At 37.3% G+C, this 27,383-nt stretch overlaps 2 protein-coding genes across 8 annotated transcripts in view; both read right to left on the bottom strand.

The window, feature by feature from the left end:
* Nucleotides 1-585: 585 nt before the first annotated feature.
* On the bottom strand, nucleotides 586-13,164 carry LOC113419306 (uncharacterized). Of its 4 annotated transcripts, none has more exons than XM_026678613.2 (7): nucleotides 13,035-13,164; nucleotides 12,204-12,571; nucleotides 9,871-11,439; nucleotides 8,094-8,963; nucleotides 7,314-7,441; nucleotides 6,638-6,821; nucleotides 586-3,290 (listed from the first exon to the last, which is right to left on the bottom strand). In XM_026678613.2, the coding sequence occupies exons 2-7, from the start codon at nucleotides 12,555-12,557 to the stop codon at nucleotides 3,150-3,152; spliced, it is 3,246 nt and encodes a 1,081-aa protein (XP_026534398.1). In that variant the 5' UTR covers nucleotides 12,558-12,571; nucleotides 13,035-13,164; the 3' UTR covers nucleotides 586-3,149. The 4 variants fall into 4 exon arrangements, 3 of the variants coding, with proteins under 3 accessions (XP_026534398.1, XP_026534388.1, XP_087810756.1); XM_026678603.2 differs by having other exon boundaries at nucleotides 12,753-13,073; XM_087954630.1 differs by having other exon boundaries at nucleotides 12,902-13,072.
* A 5,696-nt stretch (nucleotides 13,165-18,860) lies between these two features.
* IRAK2 (interleukin 1 receptor associated kinase 2) overlaps nucleotides 18,861-27,383 on the bottom strand; it is a 24,121-nt gene continuing 15,598 nt past the window's right edge. For 2 of the 4 annotated variants that reach the window (XM_026678644.2, XM_087954628.1), the window contains exons 7-13: nucleotides 26,565-26,679; nucleotides 24,938-25,047; nucleotides 23,788-23,983; nucleotides 23,226-23,288; nucleotides 22,479-22,679; nucleotides 21,870-22,314; nucleotides 18,861-19,474 (exon numbers count right to left, since the gene is read on the bottom strand). In XM_026678644.2, coding sequence (XP_026534429.1) covers nucleotides 19,362-19,474; nucleotides 21,870-22,314; nucleotides 22,479-22,679; nucleotides 23,226-23,288; nucleotides 23,788-23,983; nucleotides 24,938-25,047; nucleotides 26,565-26,679 — 1,243 coding nt within the window. In that variant the 3' untranslated portion in view covers nucleotides 18,861-19,361. Of the gene's footprint in view, nucleotides 19,475-21,862; nucleotides 22,315-22,478; nucleotides 22,680-23,225; nucleotides 23,289-23,787; nucleotides 23,984-24,937; nucleotides 25,048-26,564; nucleotides 26,680-27,383 lie in introns of all 4 variants that reach the window. The other 2 variants (XM_026678652.2, XM_087954629.1) reach the window with 1 other exon arrangement.

Here is a 27,383-nt window from a genome sequence, read left to right as displayed (position 1 = left end):
TTAATCGGAAGAATATTATGCCTGATCCAATAAATCTTCTGATTCCAGAATGTGTAACTATGGTTTAGCATAAAAACCCTGAGCTGTTGAAAGCCAGAAATAAAAAGCAAATACCAAAGAAGGTGGATGAGAAAAAGGGAAAGGAATAATCCCCTAGATAGCTCTTAAAACAAGATTATAAAATTAATTTATCTGGATACCACTAGCCTAATGCTTTGCAGCCAAAAAGGAAAAGCATTAGTTTATTACAAAATTCCAAAATCAAAGGGGTAAATATAACCTTTAAGGAAAAGACATCTTTCTTAATCTTGTTGCATTCCTTTAGCATATTAGCAGGATAATAGTATATTGTCATTCCTTCTTAATGTGTATACCTTGAACATACATGCAAAAGGAGAAAAAGAACTATTTAAAAATCTATTTTCATAAACACTGTGAAACATATTTAATAACATGACCAAAACTATCTACAGAAGTAAATTTCAAAGCTAAAACACACAGCTGCTTTGAAGACAAAGGAATGTTTCTTTTCAGTGTTATTGACTACAATACTTCTGCTTTGTCGAGATGATTAATTGTAAGAACACTGATACAAAAATAATTTATTGACAAATTGTTTAAAGTCAAATGCATAAAATTATAGAAACATATAATCACTTCCCTAATTAAGAACTCTCTGAAGAAACTAAAAATGAACACATTCAAATAGAAATTAAAAGTTAATTAGCCTTTCATGAATAATCTTGATACCCTATTTTACTCCCTTAACTTTGTTTCATTAACCTGCATGCATGCAGGTATTTTTCACTTCAGCATAATGAAGCTACGGAATTTCTGTGACTTTCATTAAGTGTAAACAATATTTGTGTCTCTTTAAAAATTAATTCATCATTTATTTTATTTTGTGAAAAGAGTGAATGGGTTAGTATGTTGGAAAAAAATCAACCAGAAACAGGAAATACACTTCATTACTTCTTCGAGGTTATTTCTACATGTATGTTAGATAAATGGGTAATGTTTTTATTGCAGCAATTACCATAGTGGCCAAAATTGTGGAAACCTTTTGGGAAAAGTGTATTTTTGAGGTTTGATGGCTAACACCACTTTTTTTGAATAGTACCATAAAATTATATATTAATGGAAAGATAATTTAATCAAGAATGTAATGCAACAAAGTCTGTTCAATTATCTGTGTTCTATGAAAAGTTATAGCCAAATAAACAACTTGCTTAGGTTAGTATCAGGTAGCTTTTCTTCATCTGATTGTAGCCAAAGAGCATGAGTGTTTAGAGAGCCAATCAGGTATCATCTTGTTTTGGCAATGAACCAATCAAATCACAGTAAGGTTCAGTTATTGATGTCATGTATTGAAGCTAAAAGGAGGACATTTGTCTGTGTATTATGAGATCATTATCAAGTTGGTTGGGGTTTTTTGTGTTCATTTAGTGAGCGTAATAACATAATAAATGTAATAAAATTAAAGTAATGGTGCAAAGAGTTGACTAGTTGCCCAGAAAGCAATGTAAAATACTATTATTAAGTGAACAAGGCTATAGGTATAAAAAAGTAAAAGAAAAATTGGTGGAAACTTAACCAAAGGTGGCATTTCTAAATTTTTGAAGAGGTATAAGGAGACTCAGTCACTACAAAACCACACTGGTAAAGGCAGGAAAAGGTGCACAATAGGAAGTGATGATAGAAGAATTAAGAGACTGTGCCTAGGTGACAGAAGAAAATCATCTGGGTGTATACAAGATGCAATGCAATGTGAAGTTGAAAGCAAGGACTGTTCAGCGCAGACTGCAAGAATTTGGCCTAAAATCTAGAATTCCATGAAAAAGCCACTTTTATCTCTCAAACAAAAGTTGAAAAGACTAAACTGGGCTAAAACCCATGTTACCTAGACAGGAACAATGGGATAATGTTATTTGGAGTGATGAGACCAAGATCTCCCTGTTTGGTAGTGATGGCATAAAACATGTAAGGAGAAGAATCAGAGAAGATTTGTATCCTGATTGCATTACATGTACTTTGAAACACCCAGTCAGTGTTATGGTCTGGGGTTGTATGACATCAAAAGGTGTGGGCAGAATTTGTGTGATTAATGGTATTATATAGTATAAATGGTCAAAAATACATTAATGAAATACTTGACCCAAACTGAAGCCTTCCACACATGATCTTTTCCAAGATAATGAAGCATTTATATTTCAATAGGATTCAGCTCCATGTCATGTTGCTGCTGTATGCAAAAAGTTGTTTCAAGATAATCATATTCCACTGCTGGAATGGCCTGGGAATAGCTCAGATCTTAACCCAATTGAAAATCTATGGAGCTGACTAAAGAAACTTGTTAGTCAGAAGCAACCAAGTAATAAAACCCAGTTAATAGAAGCAATCATTCAATCTTGGTTTCACATTATAACAGCTGCAGAACTAAAAGACTTGGTTCACTCCATGGGAAGATGTTGTAAGGCTGTAATTCATGCTAAAGGTTACCCAACTAAGTATTAACTGATATGGTGATAATTTTTGTATATCTCATTTTTTTCTATGGTGATAATTTTTGTATATCTCATTTTTTCTATGGTGATTTTTGTATATTCATTTTTCCTATGTGTGTCACTTTTTTTCTTTATAACTGCTATTTTAATAGCAAATCCTTCATAAAAGTTATTGCATTACATTCTTGATTAAATTATCTTTCCATTGATATATAATTTTATACTACTCCCAAAAAAGTGGTGTTATTAGCCATCAAATTTCAAAAATACACTTTTCCCAAAAGGTTTCCACAATTTTGGCCATTACTGTAGGTGATTTGCTGCTCAGAAGAAATACTTCAATTTAGCTTAATAATTTTAAGAGCACTTTAGGTTTGTTTGTTTTCTTTTTGAAAAATTAAAATACTGACAGTTTGTGCCCCCAAAGATTAACAACTAAAAAACCAAAGCTCTTAGAATTAAAATCAACACCGAGGCACATTAAAGAGCAGGAACAAGTAACAGAATTGAAGGAATTAAAAAAAGATATTAAAGGGTATTCCAAGTTCAGATCTATATTTACATTATAAAATAAATTTAAAAGGATCAAATCAACTTTACAAAAGCATTTCCTCTCCAGTTCTTCCCTCTTCTCTTTGCACCTTCTTACAAGTTATAAATTTTGTTGGTGTTTTGCCTTAGAACAGCTAACATGACAGGTAATGACACCTCTTTGAGAGAGGCAATCTCTTTCACTGTGTGCAGAGCTACTCCAGGATGAGAAAACCGGCTAACACTTTTTGGCACCTAGAAAAAAAAGGAGCTTTAGACAAAGAACAGATTTCAACTCCATAAACAAGAAAGTAGGTTTAACAAGTAACAAATGATCATATCTTATCTTAGATATAGCCCTTTCTATATGTCTTTCTATTGCTGCAAACAAAGTTGTTTTTATTAACAATATGTATAGCAACATGTAAAAAAATCTTGCAATTGCTAAACAGACTTATCTACTTATCTTCTTTTACTAGCAGAAAGATTGACATCTCCTCCCAAAAAGTTTTGTTATCAATATATTAATGTGCAGCTAATAGCAATTTCAACCTCAAGTTTCACTTCTTTTACAAGCAAGGGTCTCCAACCTCTGGGCCGCAGCCCACTGCTGGGCCGTGAACTGTTCAGAACTGGGCTGTCCAAAGTGGCAGGCAAGACAGTACGCATCCCCATTTGCACAAGCAGCAGTGAGTATTGTGGGTGCACTCCTTTTGCACAAACAGTGGGTAAGTCCACCACTTGTGTAAATGGGAGCTGTGCCCACGCACACGCTTACCCACTGGAACCATCCCGTCTCCCCCCACCCACTGGGCCACAAAGCCAGAAAGGTTGGGGAACTCTGTCAGTTCAGTAACCCCTCAGTTACCCTCAAGTTCTCCGCCTATGAAATTTTTCAGTTTCTATCCTCCTATATACAGCACAGTATGGCTAAAACAGTCACCACCTCTAAGACCACAAAACAACTTCTTGTCATCCCACATGAACCAATATTATTTCCAAGATATTAGCCCCACCCTATTCCAACTGAAATTTTGCCTTCATATAGCATGCTGTTTGAGGAGCTGCAGTATAGCCGCAATGTGCTACTAAGTGCAGTGGCAATGAATGTATTAAGTTAAAATAGTTTTGATGTTTAGAAATGTCCTTTGGAATCTGTTCTAGCAGTAAGAGAATTTAACCTGTTTCTTCTAAGAAGTCTATAATAACTTTATTATATAACAGTTTTAGAACACATTGAATATTTAACAATATATTGCATACAGAAACATGAAATAAGGAATTAAAATTTTGATATGCTTTATTGTGTCATGACTATATTATTAATAATAGATTGTTACTGTAACTTATAATTATATCTATGTATCTTTTGGGGGGGAAATTGTTAAGAGATGCAGTGCTCAAAATACAATATTGCTTGATATGATACGGTATATACTCTATGACTGTCTTTAGAAGATATTGGTATTTCACAGAAGCCATGGTGGCACAGTGGTTGGAATGCAGTATTGCAGGCTAACTCTGCCCACTGCCAGGAGTTCGATCCTGACCAGCTCAAAGTTCACTCAGCCCTCCATCCTTCTCAGGTGGGTAAAATGAGGACCCAGATTCTTGGGGGCAATATGCTGACGTTGTAAACCACTCAAGAGAGTGCTTATATACCACCACCCCATGGTATACTTATATACTTATACCATGGGGTGGTATATAAGCCTAAGTGCAATTTCTATACTGCTTTCGTTCTTCAAGACTCATTAGTTTTAGGAAACATTTGCAGGCACTCCTCAGTTAGCAACCATTCATTCAGCAATCGTTTAGTTACAGTGAAGATGAACCAATGTAACTTGACTGGTCCCCTAAAGTTATGGTTGTTGCATAGCTTCCATGACTACATAGTCAAAATTTGGCTGCTAGGCAGCCTACTCAAACTTTCAACCAGAGGGGCACTTTTCCCATCTGCCTATTTCCCCCTTTATCTCCACCCTTTTAATTGCTCTGTACAGCATTCCTTTTAGGGTGGCACTGCTGGAACTGAAATAGAGGCATAGGGCTTTCATCAGTCTCAACTGCCTATTACCACCCCTGGGCCTCTACTTCAGCCCTAGTACTGCTACTCTTTGTTGCTGAGGAGTGTCACCTCAAGCCCCATGCCACAGCCAGCCAGTGCTTAGTCCCAGCCATACCAGGTCCTGCATGCCAACCATCTTTGCCAGCTTCCTCCTGTTGGTGACAAGGCACATCCAACCAGGTGTTCTGTGAGACAGCTGCTGGCCTTGCCAGACCTTCTTCTCAAGGCCATGTGCATGCTTCTCCAAACTGTGTGCTGCTTCCTCATTATGCTCCAGAAAGAGTTTGAGGCCTTCTGAAAAATAATGAGGCCATGGGCATTTGGGGATGCAGTGTGGGTGCAGCCTTCCCATGAGCTTTTGGAAGGCCTCAAAAATCTTGAGGAAGTAGCATGCAGTTTGGAGAAGTGCATATGTAGCCTCGGAGAGAAGGCTTGATATGAGCTATCTTGCATAAGGTGCACCTCATAAACAACAGAAGGAAGAAGTTGATGGTCAGCTAGGAGCAACAGAAGCTGTGAAGCAGAGATTGGTGAGGACAGCTGGGGTTTGTGCTGTGGGGCTAGTTGTGGTGCAGGGTTGAGGTTTGGCACCCACCAATGGTGCTAGGGACACTGCAACATTGCTGGTACTACTACCACCCACCGCTGCCAAATGCTGTCCTGCAGGGCGGCAAAAAAGACAGAGATAGGGGGGCGATGGGGGAGGAATTAAGAGGAGACAGTCCCTTTCCTTACCAAGGTTTCAGTCTGACGGACCAAACTGGGAATGGGTGGCTCCTCACATAACTACTGGTGGCATTTGGTTAATGACAGCAACGGAAACTGCTGGTATTGCTGTCACTAAGCAATGTAGTCAGGTGACATTGCACTTTATGACCACATCGATTATCAACAGAAATTCCAGTAAATGTTTAACTGAGGACTACCAGTATGTTCTTCCACCTATTATGCCTACATTCTGTCAGAGTTCCATTTGGATTAACTGTTCAGAAATTATCTAATACATCTATACTGGTTGATGTATTAAATTCTTTTCCCTACTAAGTAAATTGATTTTATTATTATGTAACATTAGCACAAATGAATATATAATATACCATGGATTAGGAATAATTTCATTTAATACATAAACCATGTCATTGTTAAGGGTTATTTTGCCTCTGCTTTATTTATTTGCATATCATAAAAATACAGCAATGAAGGCATAATTAAATTTAGAACTACTTTCAATTTTATTTAGTAGTGCTACAAATACACTGATCTGTTTTTACTGGATATGGAAAGCTTTGAACTAATGGAATATTTTGATGCCTGTAATATTGTAATATCTCTTATCAATCTTTTGTTAGTTTTCTGAGATATCACATGCATCAACTATTTTATTACAAATCAAAAGAAAAAATATGTCAGCTTTTTAAATTTCAAAATCATATTTCCTATCCTAGGACTTTCCCTTTCAAAAAAAAAAACCACTTATGTTAATTCAGTATAGAGAGTAAAAGATAATGGATGCATTTTTAAAAAACAATCTTACCTGCCGAGGAAGGAAATATGGTGCATCTGTTTCTACCACTATTCTATTTAATGGGATTTTTCGAGCAGCTTCTCTAGCCTCATTTGCTGATGGGTAAGATAGCAACGCGGTGAATCCAACAGTTAGATTTGGAAAGTAGTCTAAAAGTGGTTCAATGACACTATACCTGCCAGTGAAGCAATGCCTATGAAGGAATCAAAAATAATGGTCATCCCACTATGTCAGATGAATAATCAGTAACAAGAAAACATTAATAAAGGTCATACTAAAAACTTGACAAAATAGTTAAGTAGCATGGTAGCTGCCATTTTGGTAAAAAAAATTGTATGAAAACCTTTAGTCAAAATTATCTTGAATGGAAATTATTATTTATGGAATCTTACTTCAATGAAATTGAATTCTTTCATTCAGATTATTTTCATTTTCAGCTTTGATTTGTGAATTAGAAGAGACCATGGGAAAAAATTATTTGATACATTGCTTAGCTGTCCATAAATTGTAAGGTCTTCACAACTCAAATTTCTTAGTTTCTATAATTTTTCAAAGGTGTTGTTGTCTAGAGTTACACCTCATGGTAATATTCTAATCAGGCAGACTGTTAATCCCTTCAAGATTCAATTACTGTTTTTCTTTTAAATAAAAGGAATAATACAATTGAAGAACCCAGTACAATTACCTGTGTATTTTGTAGTCTTTTGGTACACATTTTTTCATGATTTCTAACAGATCACCATCAGCATCTCTGCAGTGTATGACCAATGGCTTCTTTAAGGAAACAGCTAGATTCAGTTGCCTCTCAAAAACCTGAAGCAAGTAAAAAGCAGCACACCTTCAAAGGCCATTACAATTGCCCTGAGAACAAAAGTAAGACATGGGGGAAATATGCTAGCATTAAGCACAGCCTTTTATAATGTAACCAAACCAAAGCATATGATGAATACTTAAATACAAGAAATACTGGACTGTTTTCAGTTATTTATCTCGTTTACCATTTTAGGACAGGATTGCATGTTTCTTTGGAAATAGCACTTCACAATGATTCAACAACCCATTCTGAAGTTTTTTAAAAAAGGCTTGGAATTTGTCACAATGATTCAACAATCCACTCCGGAGTAAAAAAGATTCTCTAAGATTCTGAATTTGTAATGCTCTGACATTACATTTGAAACTGGTACTTTTGAGTGGTAACTGGAGTCATTTAAGCTCAGAACATTGTTGGGACACTTCCAGCAAGACCAAAACAGTTGCTTTGAACTTGAAACAGAGCAACTGGATTTCAAAATTTGGCAGCCGAGTTCAAAACTTTTTTGGACACTTCTGCAATCCACCATTAAAACTATTATCACCTTCAGAGGTCTGACAAGGTATTTTATCTAAAGCCAGTTAATCAATGCAATTACTGTTTAGTACTACACAATTATAAAGTATGTTAACACAGTTTAGTATAAACATTTACCTTATGCTGCTTTGAAATTTCTGTACTACATTTATGAGAGTAATCCAGTCCTATTTCGCCAAAGGCAATTGCTTTGGGGTGTCTCATTGCCTGCAAGAGAGTTCTTTCATGAAGTTCTGTGTAATAACGAGCAAAGTGTGGATGGCAGCCAAATGCCCCCCAAACCATGTCTTCTTTTAATAAATCTTCCCACAAGTTGTTTTTTAAAGTACGAGGGTCACAAAAGTCAGCTATACAGCCCTGAAATTCTTTAGGAAAAGTACTACTATACATTTTCCTATATTCAGCAAAAGTGCCTCCGAAACCTGTTTTTGAATATAACATGTCCAAATGACAGTGCGTATCAATAAAACCTTCTTCTAAATATTTGGGCAAGCTCCTAGACAAATCCTGGTTTACACAATTATTAGTAAAAGAGTCTGACTTGCGTGATGAAGAGAAGATGGGGACATATGCTAATTCCATACTGTGGCGTCTTTTTTTCTCTTTATAGTCCAATAAGGAACCATATGACCACTCTCTCTCTTGCATACTTTCCGCTGAAGATTTTTTATCCTTCGTTGTATTTATTGATCTTTCTAAAGAAATATCAGAGAGATGATTGGAATATGAAAGGTTTTCAGTGGGGCTTGAAAAAGTATGTGTTGACTTTGGACTGCTTGTCCAGTATTTTGAATAATCACTCATTTTCTGACTGTATAAATGAGGAGGATACATCACAACTTCTGTTGTTGACAATGACATTTCCTTTGGTTCTGAAAGACTGTGGTTAGAGATGGAATCTTCTTGTGATAAAGTAACCAGTGGTTCTCCATCTTCCGTGTCGGACCAATTATTTTCAGCTGAAAGCTCTTTCTTGAACTCCATACACTGAAAAAAAAAGGGGAGATCCATTTAAGATGAGCATAAAAATGAGACTTATTCAAAAATCTATTTTTTTTTCTATAACAATATTTAAAATGGCAGCCATGGCATCTCTTCCCTCAGCAGCCTCTGGTGCAGTATAGTCAATTGACAGGACTGTCCCTAAAATATCCCAGTGTAACACAATTTTCCAGCAGGCCAATGCAATCTTCCCACTGACCTCCCTTCCCTCTCTCGCCTGAACTGCTGATAGACTTACTAAGCATCTAAAACCAGCTGTTCCAGAGTTTACTTTGAACACTACCTTTTATTAGGCATTCCACAGTTCTATGACTATTCTCATAGTAAAAAATCACATCTAAAGCCAGATTATTTGTCATTAAGGCAAATAGTTGGAAATAATATTCATTGAGTGTAACTCATTCTGAATAATTTAGGTCTACTATGGACATCTGACTAAGATATATGTATTCTTAATAATTTATCAGAAATTCTTAAAAAATCATGCAACTTGAAAACTCCCAGAAAAGCTAATATAGTCTCAAAATGAAGCTAAGGTTTGTCAAATATAGAAATAATATTTCAGTAAAAGCATAGATCTGCTGTGTTATCTGGAATCACATTTCCATCTACCACTTAAATTTCCCACAATGGTGCCACTTCTAAACATCTACATAATTAGAATCCCTAAATATTTTATCAATTAAAGCAACTCTCTTGATACTTAAGCCTGCTATAATTCTTGCACTATCTAGATAAAGAATAATGAAAAGCTGAGGGCATTTTAGCACATTTCAAGACTAAGTTAAATGTGTTTTCATTCAATTTAGGTTTCTTAGGTTTGGTTAAAATAGTGACAATATTATTTAATAATTATGTTTTTTAGAAATTACCTTCTAATAGGTTGTTTTACCTTTTGATCTGTTTCTGAATCATCCATAAGCATTAATTCTTGAGAGGATTCAACAGTAACAGTTGTCTGCAAATTCACAAACTTCTCTGAGGCATCACTTTGTGCATTAGATGAAGTGGAAGAAATACATTTGTCTTTTGTTATGTTTTTGTGTTTTGCAGAAGCACTGATACTTTTTATAAGAGCTCTCTGATTGTTGCTATTCTGCTTGGTCTCTTCAGCTTCACATTTTGAATTTTCAGCTATGCTTCTCAAGTGAGTTTCTGATTTCCATTTTTTTGTTTTACTTTGGCTAGCAAAAATATTCCCATCAGAGGTTTTACTTAGCTGTTTATAAGAGACTTGCTCATCTTTTTGCTCTCCAATTTGTGAACAGCTAGACTTGATTTTAAATTTCTGCTGTGAACGGAAATTTTCTTTCTTCGTTTTACTTTGCCCAACATCTATTTTTTCTTTTACTGAAACCTGTGAGTCATCTGATCCCTGATAAAATTCTACTTCATCTTCATAACTTGATTCTATGTGAACGTATTTGGAGGTAACTACCGGTTTGGAAAGTTCTCTTGTGTCACACTTAGTTTTATTTTCTCTTTTTGTAGAAGCTTTTTCAATATTGGAATCTTCTTGCACATCAAGTTCATCCTCAAGTCTTGATAATCGATGACTTTGCTTTGACCTAACCAAAGGTTTGGCATGTTCTCTTATACTATACTTAGAACTTTCTTCTTCTGTTTCTTTAACAGCCTTCTTAAAGCTGGAAGCCTGTTGAACTTCCAATTCATATTCAGATTTTGATCGTTTATGTCTATGTTTTGAACTATGCCTTGGTTTGGAAACTTTAACACTATGATCAGTTTTATTATCTGTTTTTGTAACAGCCTTCTCAATGTTGAGATCTGGTTGAAAATCTGTTTCATGCTCTGATCTTGATACTGTAGAGATTTGTATTAATCCAGTTCCTGGTTTAGAAATCTCTTTTGTACTGTACTGCAAAGTTTTATTTTCTTTTTTTGTAGTAGCTTTTTTGAAGTTGGAGTCCTGTTGAAGTTCTGATTTTTTTTCAAATTGCAATTCTACAGAGCTTTCTGAATTCAAAGAATCCTTCTGAATGTTGGATTCTTGTTCTTTTTCTTCTGAACTTGACATTAGAGATACATGCCTTGAACTGCCATCTGACCAACATGATTCTTTATTGCCTTGCTTAACAGAAATATTAATACGTTCCTTTGGTGCAGTTTTCAAACAAAGAGATTTGTTTCCAGCTTGTTGCTCTCTAATTTCTGATACTACCGAAAATTGTCTCCGGTTGTTAACTGAGCCAAGTTCCTCTTCTTTAGAAGGGCTTTCCTTATGAATTCCATTTAGAGATGAAGGTTTTCTTCGGGCTTGCAATTGTCCCCCAAATATACTCAGCAGAGCTTTACGATATATTAATCGAGATCCCTCATCTGGATCTTGGCCTTTTATTCTTTTCCGGCCGCATTCAGCCAACTTTTCTTTCAAAGCACTTTTTCTTTCAGGAACTGCTGCAATATTTATTCTTGCATCACTGCAATCTTCTTGCTTGATCTAAATAGTAAAGAGTAAGGTAAGCTCCATAAATTGTAAGTAAAAGCCAACTCTCAAAACTATTTAGCTCATACTAGGTTAAGCAGCAATGGCCATGTTCATCAGCAATAATAAAACTGAAATTTGAAGGAATTCTTGTTTACAGGCCATACATTACATGCTGGTTCAGAATAGCTTTTTCCCTGTTACATTATAAAGACTAACTCTGCCAGAATCCGAAACTTGCCATGTCACCAGGGCTCCTGGCAATCTACTCTCAAAACCAAAACTGCAAGTCAACATTTGTTCTTATGTTTATACTTACTTACTACAAGGACGGTAACCAGGCAAAATAATTTAGATGATAATATAAGCTATCAAATTCTAGTTGTTTTTTGCTAGTGAGAACAAAATTGCCTATTTATTAAAGACTGTAGAGGGAAAAATATCCAGGATATATAATTTAAAAAATATTTTGAAGGCCAAATGAGAGAGGGCAACATAACATTAATTACAAATACTTCAAAAAAAATTACAAAATGAAAGCCCAATGACTGGATAAAAATGGAATTATCCTCCAAAAGAAGGTTATCAAAATACAGCATACTGTATTTTAGACAAATGCGGATTTTTGAGGCCATTCATCACTAAACCCTTTCCAAGTAGCACTGTATAATAAATAACTGCCAAGTCAAAAACATCTAAGAATCAACCGCAATATCTATATTCTCTAATTCCCTCTGCAACTACTTCTACTCAGCAGTTTCGGCTGCTACTTAACGTACCTTCAGGGATTCCCGATTGGAAAACGCCACATTTTTCGCCGACATATCCGAAGCAGAGGGCTTTGTGAGGAAGGTTTTGCTGAGGACAGGAGGCTCTTGCCCACCACCGCTGATGTCACCATCTGCTTCAAATTCATCAGAGGAAGAATCCTCGGCAGCGAACGAAGTTCGGGAGAACTCCCTGCACGAAAACGCCGGGGAGAAGACGCGAGGCTTCCCAAACCCGGCCGCCCCGCTGCCGCCGGGACTCCCGCGAGGAGGCCGGGCCGGCTCTTCGGTGAGCTTGCTGAATTTCGCAGGTGAGTTCCCAGCGAAGCCGTCCCACACGATTTTGCGTCTCCTGCTCGGCTGCATCGGGGCTAAATTATCTGGATATTAAAATGGGGAAGGGTTAGAAAAAGGCAAATTTTAACCCGTTTCCGCTTGGCTGGTGCAGTCTATTTCAAAACATGCTGCGGATTTTTATTTTTTTTTGAAACCTCGCGTCAGCCGAAAATGCAAATAAAGGACCATTAAGAGAATACTCCACACCAAGGTTCTTTCTCCCACCTTCATACGCGCGCCCTCGGATAAAACGGCCGTCAACAAAAGCCATCTTTAAGGCCAAAACATGGGAGAGGGGGCGCGGATCCGCTCAGCAGCAGAGCGCCACGGCCCTTCTTCCCCGGGCCCATCTCAGGGGCGCCAGGCGCACCCACCCTCCAGCCAGCCTCCTCCTCCTGCGAGAACAGCAGGGATGGGGGGAAAGACAGGCGGAGGGCCGCCCTAGTAATGCCCAGAAGGGTACTTCGCGATCAGCCCGAAAGGAAGGAGAGGCGGGTCATACAGAACCTTCTTCCAGGCCTTGGGGACGGCCTCCTCCTCCTCCTGCCGTTAAGCCGTGCCCGCTCAATGGTCGATTCCAACCGCCTCCTCTGCGAAGCCGCCTTTTGGCGACTCAGCCGGCTGCATCCGCTTTCCGACACCTTCTCGCGGCCTCCTCACGCCGCGCGCCACCTCCCTTCCCCTCCCCCCCCACTTTCCGGGAAGCGCCTCCCCAAAAGCGTCGTGGATTGCGAAGAGGGCTCGGAAGCCGCGAAGCTGGCAAGGCCGGCTTGACTTGTGAAGGCCTCAGCCTGGAAGGGCGGGGCGTTAGTTTCAGGTCACTGCGGGTGCTCGAATGGAAATAGGTGTGAGCCGAATGGCCGCTCCGGAAGCGGCTTCTTGGAAAGTGAAAGTAATGGTAATTTTGTCCCAAAGGTGTTTTTTTTTTTTTTTTCCAAGAGGCAACGGGACTTTCTGGTTTTTCTTTGAAGACGTTTCGCTTCTCATCCAAGAAGCTTCTTCAGCTCTGGCTGGATGGTGGCGTGGATAGGGGGCGTGCATAAGCGCATAGGGGGCGTGCATAAGCGCACCATCGTGCCTACCGTCCCTGTCCTATTGTTTCTCTTATTCTTTTATTTTTCTTATATGTACCCATTTCATGTATTCACAACTATGTATACACTTATACTTATTATCTTGTAAACAATTGGCAAATCAAATAAATAAAAAATAAATGGTGGGGAATGGAAGGAATTATATTCCTTGCAGACAGCAAGGGATGCATATAAATCCTTCCATTCCCTACCATCCAGTTAAAAATAAAAGACCTTTTATTTTTCTTATATGTATCCATTTCATGGATTCATAACTACATATTATTTATACTTATACCTGTTATCTTATAATCTCTTGACAAAATAATAAATAAATAAACAAACAACCCATGACCTGGATGACTGAGAATCTCCCTAGACATGGTAGTTTGAAGCCTATCACCGACGTTGCTTTGGGAGGTCAGGATGCCACCTGCTTTTGCTGGCCTCCCTTCAAGGGACCATGTGTCTTAAAGCAGGGGTCTCCAACCTTGGCAACTTTAAGCCTGGTGGACTTCAGCTCTCAGAATCAGGGTTGCCAGATCGCAGTTTGGCTCTGCGGCCAAACTCAAGTCAAAATACGGCCAAATTCGGCCAAATTATTTTTTGCTCATGGTGACGTGCATGCGCGAGGGAAGGAGAGCACCAGAGGACGCACTTGTTCTCCTTTTGCTCATGGTGACGCGCATGCGCGAGGGAAGGAGAGCTCAGGATGGGTGGGGAAGCCGAAGGGTGTGGCGTTGGAACGAGCCGTAATAGGAATGGGTGTGGTGTTGATGGAGGAGGAGGCGCCCCTGCTCGGGTCACAGGCGGGAAGGGGGCGTGGCCGGGCGCCAAGGTCCCGAAGGGGTGTGTGACGGGAGTTGAGAGGAAGCGGGCGTGTCAGAGAACTGAGAGGATGCGCTTGTCCTCCTTTTGCTCATGGTGACGCACATGCGCGAGGGAAGGAGAGCGCCAGAGGACGCGCTTGTCCTCCTTTTGCTCATGGTGACGCGCATGCGTGAGGGAAGGAGAGCGGCTGGGTTGCCATCTGGCTGATTTCACGGCCAAACAACTTTCGTACGGCCAAATTTCCGGCCAAATAAATTTGGCCGGAGACATCATTTTTTCACGGCCAAGCAGATAGAAATATGGCCAGATTTCTCGAATTTGGCTGGAAAAACGGCCAGATGGCAACCCTGCTCAGAATTCCCCAGTCAGCTTGGAAACATGGTGGCTGCTTGGAGAGCTGGTTTAATGGTGGAAAGGATCACATGATTCGGGTGAAGAAAAAAAGGGAAGACATGCTGAGAGTCCCTTGGTTTTATGCCCTCTGTTGGGATTTGAATTTTAGCTTGTATTGTGATTGGTTGTCAGACTCCTATGGGGCCATGCAGGGGCAACTCTGTAGGCTATCCTGAGTCCTAGGCTTGGTTGAGCCCTGCTGGATGATGATGTAATGAAAGGGCTTTGGGCAATTCCTGTTATGGCTCTACCTGAAGAAGGTAGATCTTTGTAAAATAGACTGGCTCAGGCCTTAATGGCCCATTCGCAAAGTGGGGAGGCTGAGTTTCTCCTTCTCTTTTAGGGGAAATATTCTGCTTTATTAGTGTAGGAAGTTAGCACCCACCCCTCTCCTAGAAAATTGAAATATCCTAGGAAATATTAAAAAGGCAAAATATTTCTCCTAAAAAGAGTAGAAACTCAAGAGCAGAAACTCACCTCAGAAGCAGAAACTTACCTCAGAAGCAGAAGCTCACCCCCACCTTTGTTAATGGGTGGGCCATTAAGGCCTGGGCCAGAATACTTTACATAACAAAGATCTCCAGGTAAAGCTATAGCAATTGCTCAAAAGCCCTTTCATCATCATCCAGTAAGGCTCAACCAAGCCTGGAACTCAGGACAGCCTACAGAGTTGCCCCTGCATGGCTCATGGGAGTCTGACAACCAATCAGAATACAAACTCCAATTCAAATCCCAACAAAGGTTATAAAACCCAGACACTCTCAGCATATCAGCCTTTCTTGATCTCTTCCTTCACCTTGAAGCATGTGATCATCCTTCCTTTTCACTCTGGAGCTCCAGGCCATGTGGTCCTGTCCATTAAACCTTCCAAACAGCCTCCATGTTTCCAGTGTCTTTTTCCCCACTTGGAACTGAACCCAGAAAGATATTTCTTCCAACATTAGTATATCCTAAAATATTTCATTTTTCTAAGAGAGGGTGGGTTATAACTTCCAACACTATCATCCAACAAAAATAAAAAAAGAAAAAGAAAAAAAAAACTCAGAGGGCAGGCTCAGTGGATCACTGGCTGTTTTTCTGTCATCAATTTACTATGTTTCTATATGCATTCTTCCTCAATCCTGCTTCTGCCACCTCTGTGTCCTCAGTACCATTAAATGTAGATCAGGGATATCCAATTTGTGCAACATTTTGCAACATTTTAGACTTGTGAATTTCCACTCCCAGTTTGGATACCACTGCTGTAGGCCAAAGGAAAGAAGAACACTGTTGCCAAATTTGGAGAAAAATAATTATTATTCCTCCTCTTCTTTCAAGCACTATTTCTGCAATGTCTTCCTCTACAGAAAGCTCCACTGGCTCCCTCAGCTGGCACTGAGAAAGAGAAATTTCCAGTGTTTATTTCAGATCTCTGATAAAGGGGGACAGAAGAAGTGGCAGATTACCTTGCAAGAAACATTTAGTAGTAAGTGGAAGCCATTATAGCCATATATAGAGAATAGTTTTTGAGACGTTTTGCTCTCAGAACCTCTCCCCATTTTAAAAAATTATGGAGGACTCCAAAAGAGCTTTTGTTTATATGGGTCATGTTTATCATCATTTACTGTATTAAAAATTAAAACTGGACAAATGTATAGTATATTTATTTATTGAATCATGTAAAAATAATATTAATGCCATTAGATAGTAACATAAATAATTTTCAGGAAAATATTTTAACAAAAATAAGTAAAACATGACATTGTTTTTCCAAATATTTTTAATATCTGGCAAACTTTGATTTCATGGACCCCAGTCTTAGGGGGATTCCCCAGTGTCCTCACTTTAAGAACCTCTGATATAAAAGTAATAGTAGATTAGTAGTGTTGAGGTAATTCCCCGTTAGAAGAATGAGCGCATACAGGGTGACGTAGTGAGAGAAGTGTTGAATAACACACACACAGCACACAGATACACTGTACAGTAAATGTAGGTTTTTACTTTCAGAAACGTTAAGCAAAGTTCAAACACAGTCCAAAGTCATTCACAGGTTAAATCAGTCAGTTTTCAGTTCAGGGATAATCCAATAACAAAGTCCAGTGTCAGAAACAGTTCAGTATCAGACTTAGATCAAATTCCAGTAATATATCAGTCAATTAGAAAAAATGGAGGAACGGCAATACTTTCCAACAGAAGGAAACAGAGACTGAGACACACTCTCTTCTGAGATTAAGACTAAACAACCCAGGTTTCTGGCTCCATCTTATGGCCGTTTGAGAAACCACACCCAATTACAGTTTTTGCATTTTCTTAAAGATACAGTATTAAAATGTCTATCCTGGTTTATATATTTCCAACCCAAATCACTGTTAGGTGACTTACTTTCCTAACAAGTAGTATATTCTTCATGCTTCTGCAACTAACTTTAAAAACCTCTGAATCATTATTACATCAATTTTATAAATATAACATTTATTATGTAATTAAATTTATATAGTGTGCATCTCACTGTGAAGCAATTCTTTACAAATGTCTTAAATAAAAACAAGAGATACAATAAATAATCCTAAGTAAATACCAGTTTCAGGTTACACATCACAGTCCTACAGAAGGGTTAGCATTAGACTATCACCTTCTCTATTTTTGAGAAGGCCATAACCCAAAGAATCAGCCTACCTTGTAGAGGGAAACTTTCAGAGTATGAATGCCATAGTATGAATGCCATAACAGAAACATGTTCTGTTTTCAGCTTCCTTTGTCTTACAAAACTGGGAGGACTTTGACCTTTAAGCACCTCACTGTCAATTCCAGCTGGAATACAACATCCTGAAGATATCTTGTGCCGATCTTTATAACTGCATTCAGAAAAGTATTGATAACCAGTGTAGAGCTGATTATATTAAACTTATCCTATTTTGCAGGATAAAAGATATATAAAAACCATTACCATTCAATATTTGTGTTGCTGCATTTTACGTCAACTATACTTTTCAGAGTGTAACACATGGCAAAAGTCTGAGTGATAGCCAGCCAGGTCCTCTCCAGGAGGCATTTACAGCTAGTGGCACAGCATGGCTAGGCATAGACAATAGATTTTTTTTTCTTATTTTGTGTTCACAAATGAAGAGATAAATCTGGTACCAAAGGACCCGAGACTAAACACAAAACCTGATGGGACTAGATGTCACTATTATACACTGCCATCCCCATCCCACCAATGGACTCCAATATTCATAGAATTTGTGAATTTATTCATGACACAAAACTATTCAAGTCAGTGTCAGGAAAGTCCATCTAACCACTCAGTCATCCCCGAATTCTCCAAACATGGAAATGAAGTTGCAGTATTTTATATTCTGCAAAAACCTCAAAAGTGTGTGAAACAACCATCAATTTTGTCTGCAACACAATTGGTCTGCTTAGATCAAATTAAGGCCTATTTAATGTTCAATAAGTGCTAGGGGACAGGGATGCCCAACCTCTGGGCCACAACCCACTAGTGTGCCGTGAGCTGTTTGCAACCAGACCGTGCAAACATTGGGTGAGTGTGCATGTGCATGCCCACTTGTGCAAGCAATATGCACGTGTGTGCTTGCCAGCCATTCACAGAAAACCATCCCCTCCTCCCCCTGCCAGTCCTACAAAACCAGAAAGGTTGAGGAACTCTGTGCTAGGATATTAATCAGTATACAGAATAGTAGGAGTTGAATTCTGAAATTACCAAAGCTATATTATATGAAATCATGGTGGTATGTTTGGTGGTGGTGTGCTTGATTGTTCTAAATAATATATTTTCACTTAGAAAATAATTTTGTCATGGGACAAAAAATATTGTTTCTACTACTCAGAAAATGAATAAGTTGCTAGAATTTTGTCAGGGACTTTTTGAAGGCCATTTATGTCCACAAGATAATCTACACGAAAGGAGAAAAATGGCCTATCCTGACTTTGGGAAGTATTTCAACAGCAGGATAATTTTCTAAGCTGTTTGAATCATCCACATAGCAGAAAAAAAACCCATATATTTTTACCCTCATCTGGTATACAGATATATATTACTATTCAACTGTGGAATTCCTTTTATTATGATTAAATGTTCTACAGTGCTTATCAGTGCATTGAGCACTATCTAATGAACTCACATATTAAGGACGCCAGATAAAACGTATCAGTGTTCCTTCATTTAATACCTTTTAGTGGAATCTGCTCATAATGTTTTTATTCAAGCACTAAGTTTGTAAGGAGCAAATTGTAAGGAGACATAGTAATTATCTAATTCAATACCTGTACAAAATAAGAAAAATACATTTGTTTTCAGAGAATATACTAACTAGTAATCAGTTGCAACTGAAGAATATTTTGGCTAGATCCAACAAAATAATTTTAACCAGAATAGGAAAATAAGAGAAATTCATATACAAATGGATTTGAAAAAGAATGCTTTCTCATTATGTAACATCATTGTAGTTTTCTTGTATATAGAAGTATAACAGTATTTTAAAAATGCATTTTGCTGGGGAAGAAATGCTCCATCTTCTGAAGTCTGATAGAAATATATTTATATTGAAGATTCAAAGAGGTCATAACTGTTTATCTTATTTTCATCATATAATGTTATTTTTTCCATTAGCTGCTTCTTTTTATCATTGATTTTTATTTCTTTAATTAAAGCTGAAATAAAAGACAAAATAATATCACTGATCTAAATAATGAATATACAAGTTTAGTCTCCATTTCATTAAAAACTTTTATGGAATGCATTTCAACACAACGTCTAAAACAGATCAACAATTCATCAGAAAGCTAAATATCATGTAAAGAAAAATATTTTTAAAATGCAAACACAACAGTTAAAAGAATCCAAAAGTTGTCATGAAAGACCAGTCCAAGACTTCTGGAAAAAGAGTGGCCTTAGTTTGCTTTTGAAAGCCAAATTCTGCAAAAAGCAAAGGGAAGAATTCCAGTGCCTGAGTACCATCAGGGAAACAAGCCCCCAGATCAAGAATTCCACAGAAATCTTATGGTCTACATAGGTGCAAATCCCAAGCATTTGGGAGTCGTATTATTTAGAATAGTAAAATTAAAATTAATCAAAATTAGGACTGATGAGACTGAAGTTAAAGTCTACTTTAAGCTATGGAAATTGACTTGAGTGATTTTACTCCAGTCCCTTTCTCTTAATTCAACCTGTCCTCTAGGATTACTATTGTAGAGATAAAATGAGTCAAAATCTCTCAATTTATAGGAAAGAGAGAATATAATCCCAATGAATAAACCTGGAAACCAACCAATTAGCTAAACAGTTATAGAATTAGCAGTGTATGTTCTGTACGGACAGCTCTGATCAAAATTCTGTCAGGCATACCAGTATTTCCAACCACTTCCAAAATTTAATCTAGAGGTTACTAGTGCAAACATCATCATTAATGCAGCTGACGAACTAGCCAAAGTGGTAAAATACATTATTTAGTATATCTGGCATATGAGCATCCAGCAGCATGTAGGTTTTCAAATATGAGTGCTATCCCATCAGCATAAGAATAAATATATATTGGAGTGAATATTTTCCCAGTAAACAGTACTGTACTTCCATTTTCTTCACTATATTTACCCTTTCTGATTTATTGCTAACTATATTGTTTCAGGCTCTCCTTACTTGGACCTGAGGAGAAACTGTTATATGTCACTGCTATTTCTGTGATGCTGTATCAAACTTTCCACATAATTTTTTACATTATTAATTTCTACCAAACCTGAAAATAAGGATATTTATTTATTTAAATTTTTTAATAATCTTTATTGAACATATTTTCACAATTAAAAGCACATTTCCACTCATTACAGTGTATTTGTACTAGTGTTCACTCACATTGACATATTTCTAAATGTATAGGTTACTACTAAGTATTGTTACAGTTATTCCTACATTCAATTTAAGGCATATATTCACATAGTTATTTACATAATTATTTACATGGTTATACAAGGTATTATTTCATCTTACCTTAACTCCTACATATCTCATCCATCTGCTTTATGTCTTTACATCTACCAGTTATACCATAAGTTCCAAATCTCGTGGTACTCTGTTTCTTCTCTCTCTTTCAATTCCATTGATAACCTATCCATCTCTATGCATTCTGAAACCTTTTTTATTATCATGGTGTCGGAAGGAATATTGTCACATTTCCAGTTCTGGGTGAAGGCAATTCTTGCCGCAGTTATTATATGAAGTATGATATATTGAAAGTTTTTGCCAATTTTATATCTTAATATACCCAATAAAAATATATCTGGTTTCAGTTCAATTTTTTGTTTTGTAATTTCTTCTAGCCAATTCTTGATTTTAAGCCAACATTTCTTAGCTTTAGGGCAGGTCCGCCACATATGGAAAAAAGTTCCCTGTTCATGATCACACTTCCAACAATTTGCCGACCTGATAGAGAACATTTTAGCCAGCCTTGCCGGAGGTAAGTGCCAGCTATAGAGTATTTTATACAAGTTCTCTTTATAGGCTGCTGATAATGTTACAGTAGTTTGTAGTTTATTTACCATAATTTTTCCCAATCTTCCAAATCAATGCTATATCCAAAAAAAATTGCCCAAATTATCATACTCTCCTTTACTATTTCTTCTTCCATTCAAAATCTTAAAGAGATAGTTATACATTTTAGTAATAATTTTTTCCTCTGTCCCCTGGAATATTTTATCTAATTCCTGTTGATCTTTGTGTATCCCATATTGTTCTATATGTTTCTTATGCCGTGTTTGGATTTGTAGATATGGCCACCAATCTATCTCTATTCCTTGTACCTTCAATTCTTGGTTTGATTTTAATTCTCCTTGCTCGTCTAATAATTCTTTGTATCTAACTATTTTATTTAAGTCTAAGACATTAGGATATACCATTGCCTGTATAGTAGATAATCACATTGGAATTTTCATATGATTTCTCTTGATTCTCTCCCAGACAGCTAACAAGGCGTCCCTAACTTGGTGTCTCTGAAAGTATGAATGCAATTTGTTTTTCCCCTCCCCAAAAGAATATTTAAATATTACCTTTTACCTTGTGAGGAACAAGCAGGGCTATCATTTTTTCTCTGCTGTTGATTTGTTTTTCTGTCAGAATCTGTATTTTTTGCTGTATACATCATAGGCTTAGGGAAAGAAACATTTTCTGGTTCCAGACTGTGTTTGGCTGGTGCACAGCAGGAAGCGTGTTCTACAGCATCCCATGAACAGGTACAGGATTCATCTGACTCACAAGGTACCCGTAAATTCTGCTCAGAGTATGTTTCAGAAGGCAAAACTTTTATACAAGGTGATAATATAGTGGTACAGTTTAGAGATCCAGAATTGGCAGAGGCCTTGTGGTTATGACCATCAAAATCAACATTGAAGGGACTAGCTGGTTCATCATTGGTTTCTTCTGGAATATTGGTGAAGAGCCCAAGATTTCTGCTTCTTTCTGACATGTTCTGATGATCTGCAATTTCTATCATTTCATTCACCTGTTTTTGACAAGAATGTTAAATGGATTGTTTCTACTTTCCTCATTGAAATAAAACAATTTCCCTTATTTTCTACATTTACTTACTCTTAAATCCAAGAAAATAGAGAAAATAAAAGGACTACATAGCAAGCACATCTTCACTAACAAGCTGATTATGTTTACCTCTGTTGTGTTTGCATTCTTTTTCCGCAGGCAAATGCAGATAGAAGTGGCCAAGTATAAAGAAACTGTTTCTGTCAAACAAACAGTTTGCTTATCTTGGTATTTGTGACATATTTGTATGGCAGCAAGATTTTCAAAGTTTTTCTCCTTAGTACAAGACAATTCTTTTGCCATTCTGAGTTCTTCAAGCAAGGCATCTTTCTGTTGAAGAAAAGGTTGGAAGAATGCAGTTGATGTTATTTCTCTGTCCTTTAAAGAATTGTTAAGTTATTTGGTTCCCTTACATAATGAAGCTGAAAGTAATTGTTCTGTTTTCTACATATTACTAAATAGTTCCTCAAATTTTAACAGGGCAAAATGGTGTATCATAGGGGAACCATTTTTGAGCAAAGGTAGCTCAAAAGAACTAAATTATAGAATGTGCTTCAAATCCATGACTCTGAGGGAATGAAATTTTGGGAAGTTGTGGCTGCTTCAATGTTGTCAGGCTGCTACTATGGTTATTTTTGAACATTCCATGACAGTTGCTCAGCTACTCTTGCAATCCTGTGTTTTCTCTGCTTATGAGAGTAGTGGGGGGGAAAGGAAGAGGAAGGAACCTCATGTACCCTTCTTATGCAGATGTGGAACAACTAAACTGCATAAAACAACAATGATTCAAAAACTATATTCTCCAGTCTGAGGACTTCTCACTCTCAGGGTCTTTCTTCAAACATTTAAATCTTCCAAAATATATTTTCTACATACCAGAAAAATAGGATTTCTTCTTTCATCCACTGCTTTCATGCCAGTCAGTATTTCTGCTAAAACCTAGAAAAATGACTACAATTAGATTTTTAAAAAATTATAATGGACATCTGATAATCCTGACCTTCAGACTATTTATACAGTTCATCTGGCACTATCTAGGCGCAATCCATCCTATCGTAGAAGAAAATCTTTCTATCAGATACAAGCCAGCTTTTAACCAAGTCTATAGAGATCAATATTGCCTATGCTGACAGGCAACTTCTCTCTTCAATCTTAGGCAGAAGCCTTCCTTAGTTTTATAATCCAAAACCCTTTTTTTAAAGACACCGAGACACAATATAGCACAAATGGTGCCTGCCATGCAAACAGTGTTCTCTGGCATGGAAAAATGAGCTTATTCATAATTTTTCAATCTCCAAGCATAATTTTATGAAACAACATCTTGACATTTTACTAATTTATCCACTGGAAGTAAGTTATCAAACTTAATTAAAGGAAAACATGTCCAATTCTTGGCATGAGAGTTATATAAGATTATTCATGAAGAACAACAACTTACAATTCCACAAGCAAATATGTCCACTTTTTCAGTTAGCTGCCCATGCCTGACAAAATCTTCTGGGAAATAAGCTAGTGAAGCTTGCAAGACCTTGGTTTTTATCACAGTATATTCCGATTTCTTTTCCACAGGATGCAGTCTAAGACCAGAATGTCCAAGTTGTGGTACAAAGTTTGCATCCAGCAAAACATTGGAACTGTTTGTATCGGAGATAAAAATACAAATAAAAGATCAGGTACAACATTGATCTTTGAACGTGAATGAGAACTTAACCCTAAGCAGCATTATTATCAAAACAGCACTTATAAACATCAGTTAAACAAATGTGTGACCAAAACCTGGTTTTAAAGCTATAAGAAATGGCAGTTAATTTCAGGTCGTTAATACTGTGCATACATTTGAATTCTAACAAAATGTAATGTAATGTAAAATATAAATTATACCAATATTATCAATCAGTAGTATTTTATTTGCATGACAATTTCTTAAGGCAAACAAATTACTTTCTTAAGAAAATATGTATTCATAAATATTTTTTTATTTATCAAACTTATATGCTGCCCATCTCAATGAAGGCAACTCTATACATCTGGAGATAAAATAATTAAGTGGTGTATTAAGCAGAATAAATGAATAAAAGAACAAAGAGTGCACTCTAATTTTTCCAGTCAAATGTTCTCTTCTAGTTATTCTGCCCTATTTATGACAAGGGAAAGAAAGCCAAAATCAGCTGAGAGGGTAGCTGCAGATGTACACCGTAGATTCAGCAGGTAAGAATTGATTACAGTACATTTTTAACTAATTTTGTGACTCTTGGGGATTTATCTGACACAATGGATTACTTCTAAACTTAAGTTTGCCTTGAAGTATTGAAGGTGTGCTTTGCTTTCCCTTTTTTTAATCATGAAAGCCAAGCCAGCTCTGTGTGTGTATGTGTGTGCGTGCATCTATGTAGGAGGAAGTAATTTATGAGTCAGTTACTTAATACTTATTGAAGACAAAGTTGCTAAGAAGGATCCAGCACTGTACTGATGTTGTTTAGCTATACTCCTTTCTTATGAAAATGCAACATTTTTAATCGGATAGATGTTTAAATAGTTCATTAAGGATACATAAAGAAGTAAATGCTATTTTAAATGCACATCCCCACCTTTTTATATTTCCATGAATAATTCCAAACTGATGTAAATGCTGAATGGCTTTAATTAATCCCAAAGATATCCTGGTGCGTTTCTCCCAAGTTAATGCTTCAGAACTATCCTGCAACAGAAAGAACAATGGATCTTTAAAAAGATGACTGTTTAGCAATGAATGATAAAACACTCCTACTGCAAAAATCGAATAACACATTGGGAATAGTTCTGCTGTTCTGCTCTGCTGCCATATATTTCAGCCCCTTGAGACTGATACTGTATTGGATTGCAGCTACCATCGTCTCCATGAGGATTGGAGATAGACACTGTAGTTCATCAATTTGGGGGACACCAAGCTCTGAAAAAGCACTATACTTTATTCCAAAATAGAATTACAGAATATGGAAATAGTTTTGTTGTGCGCCTAGGAGCCCCCTCCCCTCAAAACCCTAACTGTGTAGCAGGAGTGTCAAACTTGATTTCATTAAGGGCCACATCAGGGTTGCATAGGTTGTTTGACTTTGGGGGGCGAGGGGAACTGTGGCCGTGGTAGGCATGGCCAGCTTGATGTCCTGCAGCCTTCTGCCAGAAAAAATGGAGCTCCATTTTCAGTAGCAGAGTGCTGCAGGAGGCCATCACAGCCATCAATAGAGCTGGGGAGGGCTGCATGCAGCCACCCCAAGCTCCATTTTTGCTGGCAGAGGCACTGTGGGCCAGTCCTTTGCTGTTTCCAGGATGGCCCCGCGGGCCAGACCTAAGCCAGGGGCCAGATTTGGCCTGCAGGACTTGAGTTTGACACCCCTGCTATATAGCAACAGCTAAACATACTGCAACAGAAACTGGTATTGAAGGTCAGAAAAAGTAATCACATGGTTGCGGGATCATTGCAACAGCCAAAACTTTGAGGATCAGTCATAGGTACCACTCATTCAGCACCTTCTTAAGTTCAGTCATGAATGAGTGGTTATTAAGTGACGACCACCTGTTATTAACAGTTATTCTGAATTCAGATAACTAAGTAAGCCAAAGAGCTTCTCAACTGTTTCAAACTGGAGCTGGTTGATTAAGTAAGAGCTAAACCCACCTTCCCATTCCCCGTAAACTGGGCTGCCTCCTTTCCATCATGTGTCAATGATTTTATTCTGCTTGTATTGTGATTTTATTGGGTATGTTTATATTTGATGATTTTAATGTTTTTTTTAATCTTGTATGCTGTCCAGAGTTGCTTTGAAACAAGATGGCTGGCAAATAAATTTCATAATAAATAAAATAAAATATAAGCACTGCTTACTGCCTAAACTCAACCAGATTTTAGGGCTACAGTATCCACTGGGTTATCACTGAAACCAAGATCTTTTTGAAACGGTTAGAGAAGTAAATTCTTGAGGCGAAACAATAGATAGAGTCAAATTGATGCTTCTGTACTTGGGGGTGGCTGATTCCTCATTAGCTGTTTGCCTTTCTACTAGTGATACAGTCAAGGCATCTTCCCCCCTATCTCTGCAACTTGCAATGAGCAATCTCATGTCTTTGAATGTTGTTATTTGGAATGTAACTCCCATAAACTCTCTCATGCTGGTTGAGCTGACAGAAGTGCTTCCTTTTAATGGATGTGGTAAGCAAAAGTGCACGCTTGTTGCTTACCTGACAATGTAACCTGTCCAGTAACGATCCATTTTCCATGTAGGGATAAATCAAGGAGTGAAGTCCATTTTCTACACAGAAACCCAACAACTGTAGAATATTAGGATGGCAACATCTAAAAGGCATTTGAAGAAATTGTATTTATTCATTTATTGCAATTATATCCCATTACAATCCCACAGGAAACTCAATAATTTCCCAAGAATTAAAATATGATTACATTCACAAAATGAGATATAAGAAACATAACACACAAATTCAAAAAGACCTTGGTTGAGGGAAAGGTTCTTCCAACCTTTTCTTTCAGATGGAGCTGAGGATCAAAAGAGATGAAGAGCTATAAAGGTTAGCTAGGAACAAACAGGCAGAAAAGATAAAGAATAAGCAATGGTTTTGATAGAACAAGAATAGAAAATTGAAACAAAGATAAGAAATTGAACCCTATACAAAAGGAGTATAGGTCTATAAAGTGTAGCAATATACAGGTGAAACTCGAAAAATTAGAATATTGTGCAAAAGTTCATTTATTTCAGTGATGCAACTTAAAAGGTGAAACTAATATATGAGATAGACTCATTACATGCAAAGCAAGGTAGTTCAAGCTGTGATTTGTCATAATTGTGATGATTATGGCTTACAGCTCATGAAAACCCCAAATCCACAATCTCAGAAAATTAGAATATTACATGCAATCAATAAAACAAGGATTGTACATAGAACAATATCGGACCTCTGAAAAGTATAAGCATGCATATGTACTCAGTACTTGGTTTGGGCCCCTTTTGCAGCAATTACTGCCTCAATGCGGCGGGGCATGGA

This window comes from Notechis scutatus, chromosome 2 (genome assembly GCF_049901735.1).
Source record: "Notechis scutatus isolate UNSWTSFEM ecotype Mainland chromosome 2, rNotScu1.2, whole genome shotgun sequence".
NCBI classification, from domain to species: domain Eukaryota; kingdom Metazoa; phylum Chordata; class Lepidosauria; order Squamata; family Elapidae; genus Notechis; species Notechis scutatus.
The sequence above is the reverse complement of the archived record's forward strand: the minus strand, read 5'-3'. Positions and strand labels throughout refer to the sequence as shown.